General features: G+C 30.1%; 1 protein-coding gene across 2 annotated transcripts; it reads left to right on the top strand.

The window, feature by feature from the left end:
- Nucleotides 1-1,918: 1,918 nt before the first annotated feature.
- Nucleotides 1,919-6,097, top strand: LOC111898140 (serine/threonine protein phosphatase 2A 57 kDa regulatory subunit B' theta isoform). Of its 2 annotated transcripts, none has more exons than XM_052769470.1 (3): nucleotides 1,919-2,209; nucleotides 2,802-4,235; nucleotides 5,497-6,097. In XM_052769470.1, exons 2-3 carry the CDS (start codon nucleotides 3,042-3,044, stop codon nucleotides 5,881-5,883), a joined length of 1,581 nt encoding a protein of 526 aa, XP_052625430.1. In that variant the 5' UTR covers nucleotides 1,919-2,209; nucleotides 2,802-3,041; the 3' UTR covers nucleotides 5,884-6,097. The 2 variants fall into 2 exon arrangements, with proteins under 2 accessions (XP_052625430.1, XP_052625431.1); XM_052769471.1 differs by having other exon boundaries at nucleotides 1,919-2,213.
- The last annotated feature ends 16,092 nt before the right edge of the window (nucleotides 6,098-22,189 follow it).

Genomic DNA, 22,189 nt, shown 5'->3' with positions numbered 1-22,189 from the left:
AGCACAAACACCAACTATCTCTAAAATAAGCCAACAAGATACTTAATAAACATTTTTAAACAAATGGTAAAGTGTACTATTTGGCCACGTTGAACCGCCCCGAGCCATCACATAGGGGTAAATCGCAAAACACTAACTATATTTTGAATGTGTCAAATTTTGAACCCCATACCTTACTTATAGAATTTCGCTTCTCAATCGCTACAATTTTTATTTATGAGTAACCATCGATAATGAATGCTTACCGACATTCAAAACAAGGCCACATAAAACATCAACTTTAATGATTTTCCAAGTGTTAAACTGAAGCATTAATAGTTTCATTCACTAGTGGACACGACTCCCATAAAACACTCATATATCACTTAGAATAACATGAATCACAACCTAATATGAAATACTGAGACTTAATAAGAACAAATGACAAAAAAGGTAAACTATACTCTTTAGACGATCCACGCTGAAGACCCACCTAAATCATAAAGCATTAAAGATATTTTAGATGTGTACTGAATTTTGACGCCTATTAATAAAATTTTGTACCATAAGCACGTATTCTAACATAAAAATTATGAAACAATTTTATAAAAGAAATCGTAGTAAAATTGAAAAAGAAACCAACAATATGTTTCTATTCATCCATTAAAAGAAATTTGGGTTTTTAACATGAAAGAGAATAAATAACAGGGATAATGATTTGAAAGGGTAACGAATTTTCGACTTTGTTCACATTTAGTCACTAAACTTTTTTTCGTTATCTATTTGCCATTGAACTATTGAAACTGTTCATATTTTACCCTTATGACCAGCTGTTACCGGTCATAAGGGTAAAATGTGAACAATTTCAATAGTTTAGTGGCAAATAGATAATGAAAAAAAATTTAGTGACTAAATGTGAACAAACTTCCTCTTGTATTATGTTTTAGCAAATTATTTATTTTTGCTAAACTGTAGTAACATTTGTTGATGAAGAAAATCTATGAAATAAAAAAAACAAAACCCCAAAAAATATGTTAAAAAAAATGAAAAACCGAAACCGAAATAAAAAACCAATAGTTTGGTATTTTCCAAAATAAAAAATCACAATTTTCCAATCTGATTTTGGTTTTACAAAAATTCAACTTTCGGATTTCCATATCTAAATCCTTCCCCGTTTTTATAATCGAAAAATGATTATAAAACCAAAAAGGGAATGAGAAAGCGTTCAATTCAGAATTTTCTATCTAAAACTCCCCCTTTATGACATGAGAGAGAGAGAGAGACATGTAAACACCTCTATATAGGGGGAGATTGGAAATTTTGATTTTTTATTTTGGAAAATGTCAAACCATTGGTTTTTATTTCTGTTTCGATTTTTGTTTTTTTTAAATATATTCTCAGGTTTCTGTTTTTTTTTTTATTTCATAGATTTCTTCATCAACAAATATTACTACAATTTAACAAAAATAAATAATTTGCTAAAACATAATACAAGAGGAAGTTTGTTCACATTTAGTCATTGAACTTTTTAGAGGGAAACGAACTTTCGATTTTGTTCACATTTAGTCACTAAACTTTTTTTTCGTTATCTATTTGCCACTAAACTATTGAAATTATTCACATTTTACCCTTATGACCGGTAACAGCCGGCCATAAGGGTAAAATGTGAACAGTTTCAATAGTTCAATGACAAATAAATAACGAAAAAAAGTTTAATGACTAAATGTGAAAAAAATCGAAAGTTCGTTACCCTTTCAAGTCATTATCCTAAATAAAATTGGGAATCTACAAAAAATAGAAAAGTTGAGATCTTTTGTTTGAGAAAATCCTCTTTCAATTCTAACGAAAATAAATTATATCCTAATGTTTACCTTAACTCCTACATAGAAAGAAATCGAATTTCAATTTCACTAGATTCTGATCAACCAAGATGGCCCGGCACTTGGAGAATAGAAACCTTTTCAGATCAATTTTATTCATTTCTAATAAACAATTTCCTTTTCCTTTTTCTTTTTCTAAATTCTTAGCGAACCATACAGATAGAACCAGAGATCGCTTTCCTATAAGTTATATAGCCCATTTTCTCTCTCTTCTTCTTCTTCTTCTTCTTCTTCCTCTTCCCATCTCTCTCCCCAATTGAGATCGTTTTCAAATTTGTATCAGTGATCCAGGATTTATCTTCTTATGCCCTTCTATCTTGATTTACACCGGGTTTCAAGAAAAACCTCATGTAAGTATGCTATCTTTCCCTTTTTCTTTTTCTAATTTATCCTGCTTTTCATGGATTCTGTACCAGAAATCATGTAATTTGGTTGTTTTTGTCTTCATCTGTTTGCCTTTTCTTTTACATGTGTTAATTGTAGAAGATTCGTGTTCAAGAATGCTATGTGGGTCTTGTAGATCATACCCCAGATCTTGTTGTGCTTTGATTTAAATGAGAGTCTTTAATCAACTAATGATGTGCAACGAAAGAAACCCTTTTCTTGAACATGTGCTATTTCAAGTAATTCTAATTAAAAATCAAAATTTGACCCTTCTACTCAAAAGAAAAACTGTACACTTGTGTTCTTGATAACTTGTTGCGTTTTGAACTTTTGATCTAAATGAGAGTATTTAGTCAACTATGATGATGAACGAAAGAAACCCTTTTCATCTCCATGCGCTATTTCTACTCATTCTGATTAAAAATCAAAACTTGACTCTTCTTCAAAAGAAAAACTGTAATTGTGTTCTTGATAAACAAAATCGGTGTATAGTCTCCATTCAACATTGCTAGGTTGTTTTCCCCCTTTTAATTTTCAATTTCTTTTAATTGCTTGCAGAAGAAGTCAACTTTGAAGTTCCCGTTGATTTAAGCGTAAGTTATAACTACGATTTGCCTTGGTTTTCCGGAAAATTGAAGTAATTCAAAGGCGCGTTCATGAAATTACCTTCTCGTGGGATTTCTTGATGTTAATCCCACATTTTGTTACTAATTAGAACCATTCGACTCCAGAAGTGATTAGGGTTTTTGCTAATTTGGTATTAGGCTAGCAAGAAAACTTTACTTTCTTGCCTAAGTTATGATCAATAAGATCTTTAATCGGCTTCCAAGAAAGCCCAAATCTCACGATAATCGAGATCAAGGAAACCCTAATTCTTCCTCAAACACATCCACAAGTTCAAGACCCAACAACGATTCAAACCCAAACCCTAATCGATTCGCCAATTCAAATCCCACACCCCAAAAACTCACAAACAACAACAAGCTTCTCCAACCTCAAACATCAAAACTAAACGGATCTTCATCTTCATCTTCATACGAAGCCTTACCTTCTTTCAAAGATGTCCCAAACTCCGAAAAACAAAACCTATTCATCCGAAAGCTAAAACTATGTTGTGTTGTATTCGATTTCACCGACCCCACAAAAACCCTAAAAGAAAAAGAAATCAAAAGACAAACCTTAGTAGAACTCGTAGACTATGTCTCATCCGCAAGTGGAAAGTTCCCCGAAACCATTATGCAAGAAATCGTGAACATGGTATCCCTAAACATCTTTAGAAGACTCACCCCTCAACCACGTGACAACAAAATTCTAGAAACATTTGATGGAGAAGAAGAAGAGCCTTCAATGGATCCCTCATGGCCTCATTTACAATTAGTCTATGAATTCATCCTAAGATTTGTAGCATCACCCGAAACCGATCCAAAACTAGCCAAACGTTACATCGATCAACCCTTCGTTCTAAAATGGTTAGATTTATTCGATTCAGAAGATCCACGTGAACGCGAATACCTAAAATTCGTTCTTCATAGAATGTATGGAAAGTTCATGGTTCATCGCCCTTTTATCCGAAAATCAATCAACAACATATTCTTTCGATTCGTGTTTGAAACCGAAAAGCATAATGGAATTGCCGAATTGTTGGAGATTTTAGGGAGTATAATTAATGGATTTGCATTGCCATTAAAGGAAGAACATAAGTTGTTTTTAGTACGTGCTTTGATACCACTTCATAAACCGAAATGTATACCGATGTATCACCAACAAATATCGTATTGTATTACACAATTTGTTGAAAAAGATTGTAAGCTTGCGGATACGGTTATTAGGGGTTTGTTGAAGTATTGGCCAATTACTAATAGTTCAAAAGAAGTTATGTTTTTGAGTGAACTTGAAGAGGTTTTGGAAGCTACTCAGCCTCCAGAGTTTCAAAGATGTATGGTGCCTTTGTTTCGACAGATTGCTCGATGTTTAAGCAGTTCACATTTTCAGGTATGATTTTGTTTTTTATAAAATTCTGACAAGTTTTTTTTTTTATTACTTTCATGCTTTAGTTATTTGAATTTTGATGCGTGAGTGGTGATACAAAAATGTTTAGCTCTAAATATGGAAAGGTTGCATTTTTTTTTGAAGTGTTTAGGTGAAATTACCTATTTGCCCGTGGTATAGTTACATGGAAGTGATTATGTTGATTTTAGTATGCAAGGTTCCTCATTTGTGCTATTATGGAAAGAGTGTTTTTGAAAATTTTCATGTTTTGATTTAAAAAGGGTTAATCTCATAAAAGACTTTATATTTTGTGTTTTTTTTGGATTAAACCTCGACTTTATTTTTTGCTTGAAAAAGACCTTGTATGTTTTCATTTTTTTCAAAAAAGCTCTCAACCTTCTAAATGCTTCAAAATAAACCTCAACTTTTTTAGTTTTTCTCGAAAAAACCATCACATTTTACAATTTTTTTTTGGAAAAAAAAATGACTAAAAGGGCCAGATCGGAAAAAAATACAAGGTTTTTTTCAGGCAAAAATAGATTTGAGGTTTAATCTGGAAAAAAACACAAAATATAAGGTCTTTTATGAGATTAACCCGATCTAAAATGTTAAAGTACCTATTTGTCCACCGTAGAACTATGTAGAATTGGTTATATACTTTTAGTAAGTTTAATTTTTCGATTATGCGATAGTTGAAGAGTATTTATAATATGATTAGTATCATAAATCGGCAACAATTTCTTCTAACTTTAAAGTTTGAAATTTTGTTTTGTTTTAGTCATTCCTTCGGATTTTAACCTATTTCAATCTTTTAAGCTGCTGAGTTGGCTACCACCTGTCGCCTACGTGGCGTATACATGGCACCAAACTTTTGACATGATCAGGTTTTAATTAAACAAAATGACAACGTCCCTCTCTCATTCAACTTCAATATAAAACATAAATGAGAGGTGTCTCTCATTTGACTTCAATAATGAAAGATAAATGAGAAGAGGGATGCTTTTATTTTGTTTAATTAAAACCTGATCATGTCAAAAGTTTAGTGTCATGTATACGCCACATAGACGACAGGTGGTAGCCATCTCAGCAGCTTAAAAGATTGAAATAGGTTAAAATCAGAAGGAATGATTAAAACAAAACAAAATTTCAAACTTTAATAACCTAAATGGTTATGACATTGTACATTCGATTTTTTTTCCCTTGTTAGGACATATCTATAATAAACAAATTAATAAAAATATGTTGCTATTTCTTGAATACACAGGTGGCAGAAAGAGCATTATTCCTATGGAACAATGATCATATCGAGACCTTAATCAAACAAAATCGGAAAGTAATCTTGCCAATAATATTTCCAGCTTTAGAAAGAAACACAAAAACTCATTGGAATCAAGCTGTTCAAAGTTTGACTTTGAATGTCAGAAAGATCTTCTTGGATGCTGACTCACAACTCTTTGAAGAATGCTCAAAGAAGTTCAAAGAAGATGAATCAAGAAAGGAAGAAACCATGGCTAAACGAGAAGCCACCTGGAGCCGCCTTGAAGAGGCGGCAGCCTTCCGCTCCGCTGGCGGCAATGGCGGCGGCGGTAGTGGGCCGGTGGTGATGTCGCAGAAGGTCATTGCAAATCATGTTTCATCATCATCTGGGTAGAACAAATATGAGCCATTATTGGGTTTTTGTTGCTCGTTTAGGAAATGGTGAGATTGGTTGTGGTGGTGGTTTGAATGTGAAGGATTTGTGTATATACGATTTGACCCATTTTGGAAATGTTTGTTTTTTTTTTTTAGATGATTTATGAATTGTTATTTCTCATTTTCTTGGACTTTAATCATGTTAGTTTTATATAATTCATGTTTAAGTTGCATATTTGTTTGTCAAATATGGTGAGCTTATGGTGTTGTTGATTGGACTTTGTGAATTGAAAGTTGTATTATATTTTGATTTTGGTCTTCGTTCTAACTTTGACGTTTGAGGTTCTCTTTCATATAAAAGGTTAAGATTGTATTTGAAAAATATATTAGGCTAGTGGAGTGAGTTGACATTTCCAAACAACCAAAAAAGACAAACCAGAAACGACCAAATGAACCAATTTATTTATTCACCATATGTCTTCATATACAATGCAAACAAGATTCACTCAACCATTCACAAACGAATTTGGCAACTACCAATAATGGCTAAAGTTTTGGAGGCGAGGTCTTAAATGATTCCACAAAGAAATGAATCAAGGAGACTACCAAAGAAAATACCAAATTTGCAAAATTTGCATGAAATGAGCGATTACCAATAAAGAGTTAATGATATTCGGTGATTTATTTAACAACTTGAAACGCTAATGGGAAAATGGTTAAAATGATGCGACAATTTTTAACAAGCCGTTAGAAATATTCTGAAAAGAACACAAAAAAGCTTTTAAACATATTGAGTTTTTGAATGTACTAAAAGATTGCCGTATATCGGTATATGACATGATATAAGATCATCTGAAGCTCAAATGGATGGTTCTAAAAGGTCAAAAATATTTGACACTGACTACATTGCGTCGGATGCTTGTGGCGTGATCAACCTCAATGATGATGATACCGTTGTGATTCCACCGCCTTCTTGTCCAATGGGAATGGACAAAGTCAAACACAAGGGCAAAGATAAAGCCTCGACTTAGGATGGGCTAAAAGAAGTGTGGTTGGGGATCACAAAGCCTAAATGCAAATTTGAATAAATACCTGGAGTTCACTCAAGAAAACAAAAGCAAGAAAGAAAAAACTCGTTACATGAAGTTTTTAATGTGACTTGACTAATTTTATCGGGGAGAAGTATGAATTGACTTTGACGGGTAAATCCGAAATTAAGAAAAAAATTATAACCTGTAATTTTTGTCTTTTTTCGTTTTTATTATTATGTTTTTTAGTTTTTAATATAGTTAATGTTAATGTAATTTTATTTTAAATTAATGAAATGTTTAGTTTTTATCTAAATTGAATTGTTTAAATAAAATTAAATAATAAATGTGACATGACACGATAGAGCGATAAACCATTGATTATTAATAGCGAATAATTAGAAGATCTAATTAAAATAAATTAACGTTGATATAACCGATATAACAAAGACAAGAATAACACCACTTCCGTCCGTATTATCCTAATTAACTTCAAACTACCAAATTATGAAATGTTCGCCATTCAAATACTATATACATATCAAATCATACTATATTATAAAGAAATCATTTTTATTTTCACTACATTCAGTTGAAACTTCCATGCATTTTTCCTTTCACCGCATTCATTTGAAACTCTCATGACATTTCAATTACTGTCTAATAATGATTATAAATTGATTAATAAGGTTAAATAAATATCAAAGATAAATTGTAATAATATATAAACTAAATTTCAATACTAAAAAGATATATTTACTTCTATTTATAAATTTTTTTTTAATACTTTTAATATATTATACTTAATTTATTAGTTTTAATATATTGTTGGATGCAAACCATTATCATTTTAAAGCTACAATTTTTGAACAATTTGTATAAAATACTTAAATTATTAATTTTAATATAACATTATAGGGTCAACTTAAATATAAATTTTAGTTTAACTTAAACAACCCAAATAATATTTTATAAATAGTTAAAAGTGATAAATTGTAGCGTCTTTCTAATAATGATTATAAGTTGGTTAATAAGGTTAAATAAATATCAAACCGAAAGTATAACCATAAATAAACTTAATTTCAATATTAAAATAATATCATTACTTCTACTTATAAATTTATGTCTTTAACTTTTAATATATTATACATAATTTATTAGATTTAATATGTTGTTATATGTAAACCATTATGAGTTTAAAGCTACAACATTTGAACAGTTTGGACAAAATACTTAAATTGTTAATTTAAATATAACATTACAGTGTAAATTTAAATATAAATTTCAGTTGCACTTAAAAAACTCAAAGAATATTTTTTGAATAGTTAAAAATGATAAATTATAGTGGTAAATGCAAAAAGTAAATTGTAATCTCAGCTTAACTAAAATATTTCATAAATATATTTTTATAATAGTTAAAAGTTTTAAAATAAATAGCTTAAAATAACTTATATTAACAAAAATTAAAAATAACTCTATATAAATGACTGTATTGTTACATTTAAAATAAAAAAAACAATATTTGATGTTTTAAATAATTAGAATGATAGAAATTAAAACGTTAAGCAAATAAATTTTAAAAAATTAATTAACAATAACAACAACTATAAATAACATTAATCCATATATTATATTTAATTTTATTCATGAGTAACTCACGGGTAGAAGTTATTCAAAAGATTGAGATTATGCAGTTATAATAGATGTATATATTATCATATAATTTAAAATAATCAATATATTATATCATTTTAGTCTACAAATTATTATATCAAATTTAACCACAACTTTGTTGTTATATTTAAAAAAACATGTATTTGTAAAAATTTCAACTATATAGATATTTCTGTGCAATGTAAGGGCATTCGCCTAGTATGTTACCTATCACTATAAATGACCTATCACTATAAATGTTACCGACTTTTATATGTAAACTCTAAGGCATAAAAAAACCATTAAATAAAGAAGAAAAATGTAAGTTATATACAAATTAAGATATCATAGTTGACAACATCTTGGAATATCATAACGAACCATTTAGACATTTTGACTATAAATGATATAAAAAAATTATTAACCAAGTAAACTATTAAAACTTTCATACATCCACAGATACTTCTATTATAGAATTTTATTTCCACCTAACATATAGATATATCGGTCGATTAGCGAGCAGTAACTATTCGATTTATCGGGAGTGTATCTGGGGAATACTCGTATTGGGTAAATTATAAAAAATAAGTTTTGGAAAATTATATATTTAACAAATATTACAAGTTCATTAAAATTTATAATAAAATATATGGATATTAATAACAATTATAGTTTTTTTTATTAAGGAAAGTCAAAATTTCTGAGTTTGACTGAGTTTTTTCGAATTGACAGAGTTGACCAAGTTGAACTGAATTTCCCTGACTTGGACCTGAATGTGACCAATTACGAGTTCTTTTTGCCAGATTCTTAGAAAACCGGCTTGATATATACCCAATTCTGAATATTCGATGGAAAATAGACCAGATTTTACAATATTGGTTAATATAATTAGAAAATTATTATCTTTTATCACATCAATTTGATAAATTTTTAATCAACTACAAAGAGATAATATAAAATCTTTTAGAGTAAATTTTTTTGGTAGGAAAGTAAGAATTCTTTTTCGGGTATATTTTTCTGGTGAACAAAAACAAATTAATCACTAGATGAATAAAAAATAACATGATCCACAAAAAATCTTCAAAAAACATCTCGGTAATTCATTTTTCTGATGATGATGTTGATATTCATTAAAATTATCATAAAAGTGAATTTTTCTTGATTACTTAAAAGTAAATCATGAAAGTGTTTTTTGTTTGGAATTTTTTCTTATAAATCTTCTTACTTTTGAATCATTTAATGATTTATTTTATTTGTTTGATATATATATATATATATATATATATATATATATATATATATATATATATATATAAAGTTTCTTAGCTTACGGTTACAAAATTATTTTCCCTCCAAATGGTAAAATTATATATATATATATATATATATATATATATATATATATATATATATATATATATATATATATATATAAATCCCTTTCTAATAAATAAATAGCTTTAATCTAAACCTTCCATGTGTCACATTCTTTACCTGCCACGTGTATGCTTAATAAACTTCCAAAACTCAATGTCTAAATAACACAATACGATTTGATTTCATAATCAGATCCTAAAATTCAGTAAATCAGTTTTAGTGTTACAAATTTACATGCATTTTAATATAGATAATGCATATATGATATCCCTAAAAACCAGCTATTGATTTTAATGGATTCAACTAATTAAGGGATACATTCTGGTATTACCTTAATTATTTGATCTTCAGTTTAATTCTTATACCTATATACGCCAACCCCTTCCTTTACCAAGAATACACTGCTAATTTTCTTTATCATCTTCATCACAGCGAGTTCAACAATTCTGCCATACAGAGTAAATAGAAACCACGTTAGTTCATATTCAATCACCATTAACCATCTTACTTTTTTCTTGCAATTGCATACTTTTATAGATGATAAAGAGAATTGTTCAAGAGGCAAATAAACATTCTACTTTGCTTTTGAAAACAATTATCATGCATGATAAATTATGATTTTTTTTTCTCCTTTAACTTTTTTTAAGCATGTCATTATGTCTTTTTTTACATTTGTCATAATATGGCATCCTACTTTGTTTTGAAGTGATTTTTTATATCATATCATTATGCTATAAAAAATGTTACTTATATCATCTTACTTTGTTTTTATTGAATCAATTGGTTTTGTATCAACGTACTTACTACTCTAACGAAACCAATTCCTAGAAAGACACATCATTTTTAAATGTAGTGTTGCTCCATCATCCATATCAGGTTGGTAAAAACCTCCATTTCTCTACTTAACTCCCTGCAAGTTTTTACTATTTTCACCTGAGAAATAAAGTCAATAAAAGCCAATGGGTATAATGATTAAAATTAACTTTTCATAATAAAAAATCAATCCAAAATTAACTTTTCATAATCAAAGTATACATGATATATATATATATATATATATATATATATATATATATATATATATATCCTTTCGCGTTTGGATTGATTTTTTTTCTCTGTTTGTCACAAGTAGTGAAGGTTTTAGATTTACATCCTCAATTTGCTTTCCTTTCTTAGCAATTCCATCCTGTGATTCCATTCCCTTTTTACTTTTTGAAGGGATTGGAATTTGAGTTACATAACAACTTAGAGAGATTGCTTATAGAAACTTGAAAAACTATAAACCTATAGAAAAAAAAGAGCCCCCGCTAATGATAATTAAATTGTCTTTCTTGATTTCTTCCATTCTAGGGGAATCCTATGGAATTGGAATTTGAGTTTCCATTCAAAGTAATGTTTGGTTGCAAAATCGATAGATTTCAAATTGCTATGGATTTCACTATAGCCTAAGGTATTGAAGAAAGGAATTCCATTCCATTCTTCTATTGTTTAATTAATTATACCAAAGTTCCCTCATTATATGTTGACTAAAATAATGTATGTCTTTCACATTCTTAATGAACTCTGTCACAGAACTACACAAAAAGAACTTCAATATCACGTGTTAGTAGCCGCTAAACTATTGAAAATACTGTTGAGATTCATTATTTTTTATTTACCTATCTACCTGATTATGCTTTGGCTTTATCTTTTTAAGCTGAAACAATCTTGCAACCTGTCCTATCTGCATATATGGCTGCCATCTTCACTTTGAATGTTAGATGTAGGAAATAGCAATGCACTTTGAGTTTGTTCATGATTTCCAAAATTAAACAAACACCCATTTATCATATGTAAACCCCGATTTTTACCTAAAGTATGTACCAAACCCCTTAAGTACATAAAAAAAATCCATTTTTTCGGAATTAATCACAAGATCCTAATTAAAAATTGATTTATGTCAAAGCATAATCTTGAAGCTCTTGATTCCATAAGCTTTTCATCTTCTCTAGAAAAGAACCCTATTTATTTACCTATTCTTAGTCGTCGTCGACACTTCATTCTTGAATATCCAACATTACCGCCAATAAGTTGCAAAATCAGATCACAAGGGAAGCCTATGCGCCATTTTTGCTTTGTAACTCTTTGAAGGGAGTTCGATCTCATTGCCAGCATGATTTCTTCATCTTAATTTCTCACCTGAAAGGTGTAGATTTCAATATCACATTGCGAATGAAATTCCTAAATCTAACATTCAGTTTAGTCCCTGTAATTTTTAGGTTATATTATTTTATTCCCTCTCTTTTATTGATTTTTAAGCAATAGGAATGTAGTTGTTTCTAGCGAAGTCACCTTAACAACGTTTTTTCCTGTATGTTAATTTAGAATAAATTATTTTAAGTTCAACCATAACTAAGTTTTTAATTTGTATTTAGCAAGTATAATTTGGATGGTTTTTATAAATATACTACTAAAATAACATTTTGTGGTTATGTAAGATCATATTAATTTTATGTGAACCACAAATATGTTTTTAATATTTATTTAACAAAAAAAATCCTTCTTAATATAAAATTTTATTTAAAACATTGCTATGATTCATCACTCGCATGTTATATGACCAACAACAATTCAAATTTTAAATAGCTAATCATCCCTAATAAATGAAAATAATTTTGTCATATGTCACTCTCTCATTAACTTGGACACATGTCATTTTTTGATATTTTTGAATAAATGTTTTTTCCATGTGTCACTTTCTCATTGTTTATCTTTTTTTTAATTAACACATCATATTTACACCTAAATTATTAATTGCCTTATTTGAAAATAATAATTAAATTACAATATTACAACTCATATTATTGAATATATTTCATTTTAAATTCAAATTTTAAATTTTAAATTTCAAATTTAAATAAATTTTTGTTTAAACCTTCATATTTAATTTTTTTTGTTTTATCCAACCCGTATAACATACGGGTCTCACAACTAGTTACTTATAAATAATAATAAATTAATTGATAGTTATTAATACAAAGTTCGTTGGTGGGGTAACTTAGATGGTTTAATCATATAATATATTTTTTACATAAATAAATATAAACATTTATGTGATCTACACAATAGACTATACAAGTATCTTTTAATGGTAGTGCTAAACAAATTGACTTACGAACCCATTAAAAAATATTACAGATGTTTACACAACTTAGATAAAAAAAAAATTAAACATGATTACCAAAAAATACCAAACTTAAATAAATTAACTAAATCTCATTGGTATGATATTCTATTGCATATTCTTTCATTTTTATAATAAAAAGATGATTCATTATAATATAACATATTTTAATTTTAATTTTTTTTATTAAATACTACTATTGTTTTGCAGATTCATAAAACTTCATTAATGCTAATGAGATGAGAAAAATTCAAAAATTATATTTGGATAAAATAAAATTCCAAAAATATCCATTGATACCTCAAAATTCATATATTATACATTTTCAGAACATGTGTAGTTGAAGCAGTAGTCCTAACGGGAAGAAATATCAAACATTGTTGTTTTTTTTGTCTTTATAATAATTATAAAAATATCAACCGTGGTTTCCACGGGTTATAACCTAGTGTGTGTGTGTGTGTGTATATATATATATATATATATATATATATATATATAGATTTAGGTTCATATATAAACAATAAGTATTGTGTGAGTGTATAACCAATTCTAGACCAATCATTTTTCTTAATTAAATTAATTATTATTTAAATTAAATCCATCTAAATATGGGATATAATTAAACTTAAAAATGAACTTCCAAATTTAATCCGCTATAATTATGGGTAGATATCATCATCTTAAACCATCTTAAATCTATTAAAACCCTACGTCCGATCAACAACCATCAACCTGCCTTACATTTTCAGTCGTCGGCACGATCATCGCTTCCATGTCCAGCCACCTTACACCTCCAACTGCTATCACAACCACCACTTCCATCTGCACATTCACGATCACTGTCATCAACAACTTCAAGGTAATTTGATTTGGGCATCAACATTCTTGTCGACATTCAAGAAATCAACAGAAGCATCAATGAGGAAGGAATTATATTTTGGTTTTGAAGCAAGTTAATTTTTTACATTAACTGGTAATACTTAATACTAAAGCAATTTTTTCATGTATGGCATTAGCAAACAAATTCTCAAACAATGGTGATATTAAAAATTCATATATTAAGTTTGATAGAATTTTCTTTTACATGTTTATTGCAAAAATATTTTATTTCCAAATAGAATAATAATGATCATATTCTTTAAGAATTGTTCCATTAGAACTAAAAAGATTTTTTCTATGTACAATGAATTTTTTTCCCTATATACAGGTTAAAAACATATTCTTAAAGAATGATTATCAATCTTGTTGCACTTTACGGATTTTGTATATATGTTACCATTCTTTAAGAATTTGGGTATGTTAATTATTATTGCATTCTCTAAGAATTTGAAAACTCTTTATTATTTTTAAAAAACATGGATGATCTTTTTTTTTCTTTGTGAACACGTTATGCAAGAATAAGTCATATAATAATTCTTATTTGTTATATTGTAAGATATTATTCTATTGAAGAGGATGAAACATGTGATGAAAGATTTATGACTATAATTTTACTATAGACGTCCCTTAAAAATTCTTTTGAAATTTGATGACTTGTTTATTGATTTCACTAGCTGTGTTTTGTGAATTGTTTGAAAGAACTACTTATGTTTTAAATCATATTGTCAGTATTCGAACCATTTTTGATGATGTGTTTCTTGATTTCACCCTTGTGTTCTGATGTGACTTTCTTGATTTAAAAAACCAATGAACGTGATGATATAATTGAAACTGTATCCAACTTTTTTTTTGTTTTTTTTAAGAATTTCAAGACATAATTGAACTTGTATCCATGTATAGCAGTTAAGCATTGATTTCTTTTCATGAAAATTTTGGTTTTGTGGTTCAAAATTCAATACATACTTAAAGAGTTAACTATAGTTCTTAGAGAATAAAGTTTAATTCTTCACAAATGTATTACAAGAATATCTATATTAAATATTCTCAACATCAATCATTAGATTTTAAGTTAAATAATCAATACTCACTTTCATGATATATAACAAAAATAAATTTAGAAAATGATTCGTTAAGAATATAATAGATTATATTCTCGTATTCTTAAAGAATTCAATACGTAAGTAACTTCAAATATAAAAACTTTATTATATTATATTCTTAAAGAATGCACGAACAATAATCAACTTAAAAAAACAATCTCCAGGTTTTATTAATCATATTCAAAGGTAGTAATTAACTAAAATGTAAATTTTAATTTTTTTTTTTAAATATAATTAAAATTGCATCCCTTAATATCTTCAATTTCCATTAATTATTGTTAACCAAATTCACTAACTTACCTTTTCAATTAGCTAAATGTAATTATATAATAAATGTTATCCTATGTTAATACCCTGTACCATAAGATAAAATCATTTCATCTTTTAAATCTAATGGTCAATATTTGGTCACACATTCACACAATACTTATGATTCATATTTAATCCTAACCATATATATATATATATATATATATATATATATATATATATATATATATATATATATACACACACACACACACACACACACTAGGTTATAGCCCGTGGGAAGCACGGTTACAAAATTACTTTCCCTCAAAATGGTAAAATTATAATGATAACATTACTATATAACAGGTTGATAAATAAATAAACAATACTACATATGTAAAATAAAATAAGATTATTACCATATTGGTTAAAATGAATTGCATGTGCAGTAGATATACGTTGAGTTGATGATGCCATAGATTTTTTTTTTGGATTTTTTGTTATCAAAGTATAACTTTCTATTTTTTTTCTTTTCTCTTTAACAATTGTGGCATCCATGTTCTTGTTCGATATATAATGACAAATAATAAAGTAAAGTGAAAAATAAATAAATTAAATTGAAATTAACATATACAACATAATTTTATAATCAATGATAAAAAATGTCATTATTTGTTTAAACAGAGAAGGAAAATTATGTCATTTTCTATTAATCTTGCACCTTCTTAATAGAAAAAACATGTCCCTTTGGTATTAAGCCCAAAACTATCGACAATAATACATGTTAATATAGTAGACAGTTGCAGCAACGTACTTTCATTGATATGCTAATTAGGCATTTAAAAAGGTACATTGCTCTTTTTGCCCTTTGAGTAAAAAAAACTAAAAATTCTGTTAAATGAGTTTTACAACAAAAAAGTATGATGCTATAATATGCTAATTAGAAAAGTATGATACTATAATATACTTGTAACACCCGTTCCGAGAAGGTTAATTTCTAATTCTTAACTCTTTACAGTTTTGCATTCTTGGTTCTTATGTTGTGCGTACTCTCAGGGTGTACGCATGGCGTACTCATGCTTGAGGATAGCGGGTTCGCACGCGTACGTCGAGCGTATTTAGCATGTACGCGAAGCATAAGTTGTTCAGACCCAAACCTTAGTTTTCATGGTTTATACCCTATATAATCCCATTTATGGCCCCAAGACCTTCACCTTCATCAGCCTCTACCTAAAAACCGTCCCTCTAGCTAACCCTAAACGTGGAGAGTGCACCTTGTGCTCATTTGTATGTTTTGTTGGTATTCTTAAAGAAGCAAAAGGTGGTGGAAGGACTTTGGAGCTTGGAAGAAGTTTGGATCTAAGATTCTCACCTTGCTAGCAATCTTCAGGAGGTAAAAAGCTCTTAGCTTGATCATCTTTTCTTATAGATCTAGTTATTCTTACAGTTAGGGCAAATTTGGTCCCAACCTTGGTGATTCTTGAGCATGGCATGCTCTTAACAAACTAAGTCGTCCTTTCAGACCCATTGAGGGGTCTTGAGTCATAAAAATGAGATCTTGATGCTTACCATGCATGCTCTAGAATGTCTTTATGGATTAAGAATTTAGGATTGTTGTTATTAACCACTTAATGGGCATGTAAAGTCATAAAGTTGGAAACTTTATGATTGTCAGTGGTAATGTGGCATTGGATCTATAATTGGAACGTAAGAGCTTAACACATTAAGCTCTTATTATGGAAAAGGGACTTCGGTGCATACGCCGTGCATAGTTCTGCATACACTATGCGTACGGGGTCAACGGCTCGATCCTGGTCAAGGCTTGGGTACACCCAACGTACAAGATGAGTACGCCTTGCTTACTTAGCTGAGTTATTTGAGTTGACTCATTTACTTTGACCTTTGACCAGAGGTTTAAACTAGGGGTATTTTGGGTAGTTGAGCTATTAATTAAAATTAGGTCCTTTGTATTGGTTAGGTGATCGTTGAACCAATTTTTTGAATTGTTCACGGCGTTGTGTAGTTTTTCTGTTCTTGTCTGATTGTGAAGTGAGTTCTTCCTCATTATACTTTGGGGTTGAAGGCACCAATGATGGCTTGAAAAATTGAGTATCCTGGTTTGAAGGATATTGATATGCTATAGTTACATGTTAGATCTGTATGATTAACTGTATTAGATGTTTATTTGTATATATATATATATATATATATATATATATATATATATATATATATGTCGACGTTTGTTCATTGGGTTGAGGTCACTGCTTTCTGCGGTAAACAGACAGACCGAGGCAATCCAATTGGGAGATTGTGGGCCATGGTAATCCAATCGGGAGGTTGTGGGCCATGGTAATCCAACTGGGAGCTTATGGATCCAGTGTTGTGGCAATCCAACCAGCAAGTTGTGGGACCAACATGTGTTATATATGTCTATTTATCTGTTGTTTGTGGTATCTTGGGGAATCTTACTAAGCATTGGGCTTACAGTTTTAGTTTATGTTTCAGGTACTTCTGATGATCAGGTCACTGTGAGGGCGTGATTGGGCACATCTTCCTTGATTTGATTAGATATGATTTTCTGGGATACTCTGATTTAAGATTTTCTACTTTGAAATAATGAATTGTAAGCAATGATGTTTTGGGTTGTACTTTTAAATAAAAAAAATATTGTGATTTTGGGATGTTACAAGTTGGTATCAGAGCCCTGATTTAAGTGAAGTGGACAAAAATTTGTGTGAATTCAGACTCAAACTAAGGATCTGCAAAAGTTTTCAAAATTTTTTTATAAATTGTTTTTCCAAAAAATAATCGAGGAAGGAAGAGGTGTGCACGATCAACTGAAGTAAGAAGTGTACCCAAGTTACCCACATTATTGTATGATTATGTTATTGTGTTAGAATTTCATGCTAGATTAGGCTAAGGATCTTACCTGATATTATTGCCTGGTAGCCTATGGATGATTCTTATTAGTTTTATGAAATTGATATCAACACTGTAGTTGTCTAGTGTATGCATCATAATTGTACATAACTATGATCTTATAGCCTAGCCTTATTTCATGTTCCTTGTTTGATTGTGGGCTTAGGGTACTGTATGGTCTAGCTGCCAATACATAGGTTGAGATTGTCACCTCGAGGCCTTATACTGTTGTATTATCAGGGGAAAGGTTATGCGCCTTTTAGAACCCCTTTTTTCTTGTGCCTTGAAATTTGTACATTCTCATCTCTGAGGTGTTATCGGCACATTGCAGGTAAAGATTATGACTCTTTTAAGACCTACAATTGCATTCTTGCATAGATTTTGCTCAAGTAACGTAGGTGATCAGCCATTGTTACTACTTGGAAAATATGAACAACCTCTTTACTTTTTGCAATTTAAACAGAATTCTGGAAGGCTCTTTCGAAATGCAAATTATAAAAGAAAGGACGCAAGTTGCTAGACACTTGGTATCTAAGCGCCAGGGTGCATGCCCGGCTTTCGCGTCAACTTCGGGAGTATGGTTATCTAGTGCAGAGTTAGGGCCTGTTTGTTATTGTCTTACTGGGACCAAGTCAGCGATTTGGGCTAACTTGGTCAGACAAAATCCGTTTGGTGAATAGCTTTCACAATCAGAAACATCTAGCTCATAAGGTTCTCGGTCAGACCATAAAACATCGCTGACTCAAAAATTACCTTCATGCCCTCTCGTTTCTTTCTTCCTATCATGACCTAATAGAGAGATAATAAGGAAATTGGTTGCCATTGAATCTCTCCATCGTCATTGTCCCTCCCCCAGTCCGAATACCGGCTAGAGACCTTCCCTCCGTTCGAGCTCCGACGAGAAACACGTCAAAACAGGTTCGATCTTCAGCTTTTTCGTGTGAAAATAGGTACTTCGATCCTATGTTTTTTCCTGTGAAAATTGTTTTTCCTTCTCCTTTGTATATGATTTGTGAAATCGGAAATCAAAAATTGGTTTTGAAATCAAAAATTATTCTTGGTCTAATGTTATGAAATCTTAAATTGGTTATGAAATCAGAAATTCATCTTGTTGTAATGTTATGAAATCTGAAATTATTTGTTTAAATGCTATGAAATTAGAATCATTCTTTGCTCTAGTTTATGAAATCTGAAAATCGGTTGTGTATAAGCTATGAAATAAAAAATCAGATTTTTTTTTTGTTTATAAGTTGTGAAATCTGAAAGTTATGATGACAATGTTGGTTTGGAACAAAATCTGAAATCTTTTCTTGTGTATAAGCTGTGAAATTTGAAAGCTATTGGCAATGCTGTGATTTTTTTTATTTATAAGCTGTGAAATCTAAAAGCTATTGGCAATGCTGTGAATTTTTTTTATAAGCTATGAAATCTGGAATCTTTTTTTTTGTGTATAGACTTTGTTGGCAATGTTGTGAATTTTTTTTTGTTTGTAAGCTATGAAAGCTGGAATTTTTTTTTTGTATATAAGCTATGTTGACCTTAATTGTTCTATTATTATTTAGGATGATGTTGATTTATAGGTAGAAAATTATTTTAATGTTAAAATTGTTCTTAATCTTGATAAAGGTTATGTTAAATTACTTTAAATATTAATGTGGATGTTGGTTTGGAACGAAAGTGAGGACAAAACTTTTCTTGATGCATGTATCCATGAACTAACCACTAATGGTCGTGAGGGTTTTAGGCTTAACGCTAGTTCATGGAAGACAGTATGCGGAAAATTGATAAGCGAACACGGTAAAGAGATTGATCATAAGTAAATGAGAAACCACTTTGACTACTACAAATCAAAGTATGTTTCTTGGGTGAAACTGAAAAACAAAACCTACAATATATATGATCCTATAAAAAATAAATTTAATCTGACTGATGAACAATGAAAGGAAGAGGGGAAGGTAATATTTTTATAACAAATAATATTATGATTATTTTTATAAAAAATACTAATAATTATAAAAATTGTAAAGAGTTGAACAAGTACATGTTGTCTTTGAAAACTAGACCCCTTCTGTTTCCTGATCTTTGCACCCAACTATTTGAAGGTTCGGCCTCAACCGGCGTTCAAAGTTGGGGTCCATCTTTTACACTCCCTCATCCTGTAGAAGAGTTTAGTGCCGATGATTTTGATGATGATGTTCCAATGGAAACCTCAACACTGATGGGTTTTATACAAAAGAACATCCTATGTGCTCATACAAACCCTAATGCTTGGATCTAGGTTTCTCTATTGTACATGAAATTCATCCAAGGCTCAAGAACCCTAATCTAGCATATGCATTTCGAAATTATCACATAAGAGCATATCTAGATGATTACCTTCTTGATAATGGCTTGAATCTTCAAGTCTTGGAGCTTAGAGTCACAAATGTCACTCCTCTAATGGCTTACAAACACCACAAGCAAAAGGATGATGTATAAGAGAGAGGATGAGAGTCAAAATCGACTCTAGGATTTCTCGGAAGCAAGTAGTCAATTTCCCTAGCCCTTGGGGTCCTTATATACTTGTGCTGCTAGGGTTTCAGTCCAAAACCCTAATGGATAGCTTAGGCCTTAAGCAGTCCAAGGAACCTTCTGGAATAAGGCCCCTTTGGACGAAACTGGATGCCCAAGCCTCCAATATTTCGTCCACCCTTATTCCTTTCGTTTTCCAAGCCCAAATTTAACTATGATACATTTGACATTTTTGGTCCCCTTTATTTAATTAATTTCTTTTAGTCACAAAATTAATTCTTTATTAATTCTTGACTAATATTAATTAAACAATATGATTTCTCCTTTAATATATTAATCTAGTGATATATTAATAAATCACAATTAATCCTCTTTCTTCATAAATCATCCTATCAAGTTGCTTTGGTGAAGGCAACCCAAAAGGACCATGGACAACCGGATCAAGTACATACCAAATATAGTTATTGGATTAGACACTAATCCAACAGTCTCCCACTTGGTTAAGTCAAATAACTAGATTTGCAAGAATGAATTCGGAATCCGATTAGCAATCGTAGCTCTCGAAGACACTGTCAAACTCTGATCTTATCAGCAACTTGTCCTTTAGATAAGGGATCATATATTCCTCCATTCTAGATATCGTATAGACGTGAGACATGGATTGAAATCATTCTCTCAGTCTATGTATTGTTTCCCGATTTCCGATTTACGACGACTGACAACAGACTATATATGAACACATCAACTTAGTCCCAACTTGGCCAAGCGCTTAGGTGTCATCACTAAATCATCAAGGGGCCCACAAATATCGCTTTTATCCCACCATGGGTAAAAGGAACGGATAAACTTTGACTCAATGCTCGCTTGTACTCACTTACCGAATCACACACAACAATATGTATTATAACACCAAGTTACTGGTGCGTTTACATATTATCAGTGTGCAACCGACTTGCATAATACAACTCACACATCTTCGTTTCAAGAATATAAATCGTCTCACCAATCACTCGTGATAAAATCCATGAAGCGATCCAAGTGAGTGTGGGTTTAATCCAATACTCTAATCTTATAGCAGCACTCATGAACTCTGTAACAAACTTGTGCTATGTCTAAACACTTTAGACAATCTACAGACGGATTCATGACAGTCTTCTTTCATACCTACTTCCAAAATATGAGCACCTGTGGAGGGTTTGAATAATCTTATTATTCGGGAAGTCAAAACATGCAAAGTGAAACACAAGAATAATACTAATCCTATATGGCCCCAAACCTTTGAGTATAAATAAAACATTTTTATTTTATCACCATATCGATTACTCATTATTTGTTGTTTCGGGTAATCAACTTCTTACTTGAATTATAACAATAGTTGTCCCATGCACCAAGCATGCACAGTATGTTTACCTATGGTCCTTACTTTGTGAAATAGATCAA

The sequence above is a fragment of the Lactuca sativa genome, chromosome 3, assembly GCF_002870075.4.
Source record: "Lactuca sativa cultivar Salinas chromosome 3, Lsat_Salinas_v11, whole genome shotgun sequence".
Taxonomy (NCBI): Eukaryota; Viridiplantae; Streptophyta; class Magnoliopsida; order Asterales; family Asteraceae; genus Lactuca; species Lactuca sativa.
Note: the sequence above shows the minus strand (reverse complement) of the source record. Positions and strands in the feature narration are given on the sequence as shown.

Coding starts and splice junctions, on each gene's coding strand:
- LOC111898140 (XM_052769470.1), top strand. CDS start 3,042: ATGATCAATAAGATCTTTAATCGGCTTCCAAGAAAGCCCAAATCTCAC. Junction 4,236..5,496: donor TAAGCAGTTCACATTTTCAG/GTATGATTTTGT, acceptor TTGAATACACAG/GTGGCAGAAAGAGCATTATT.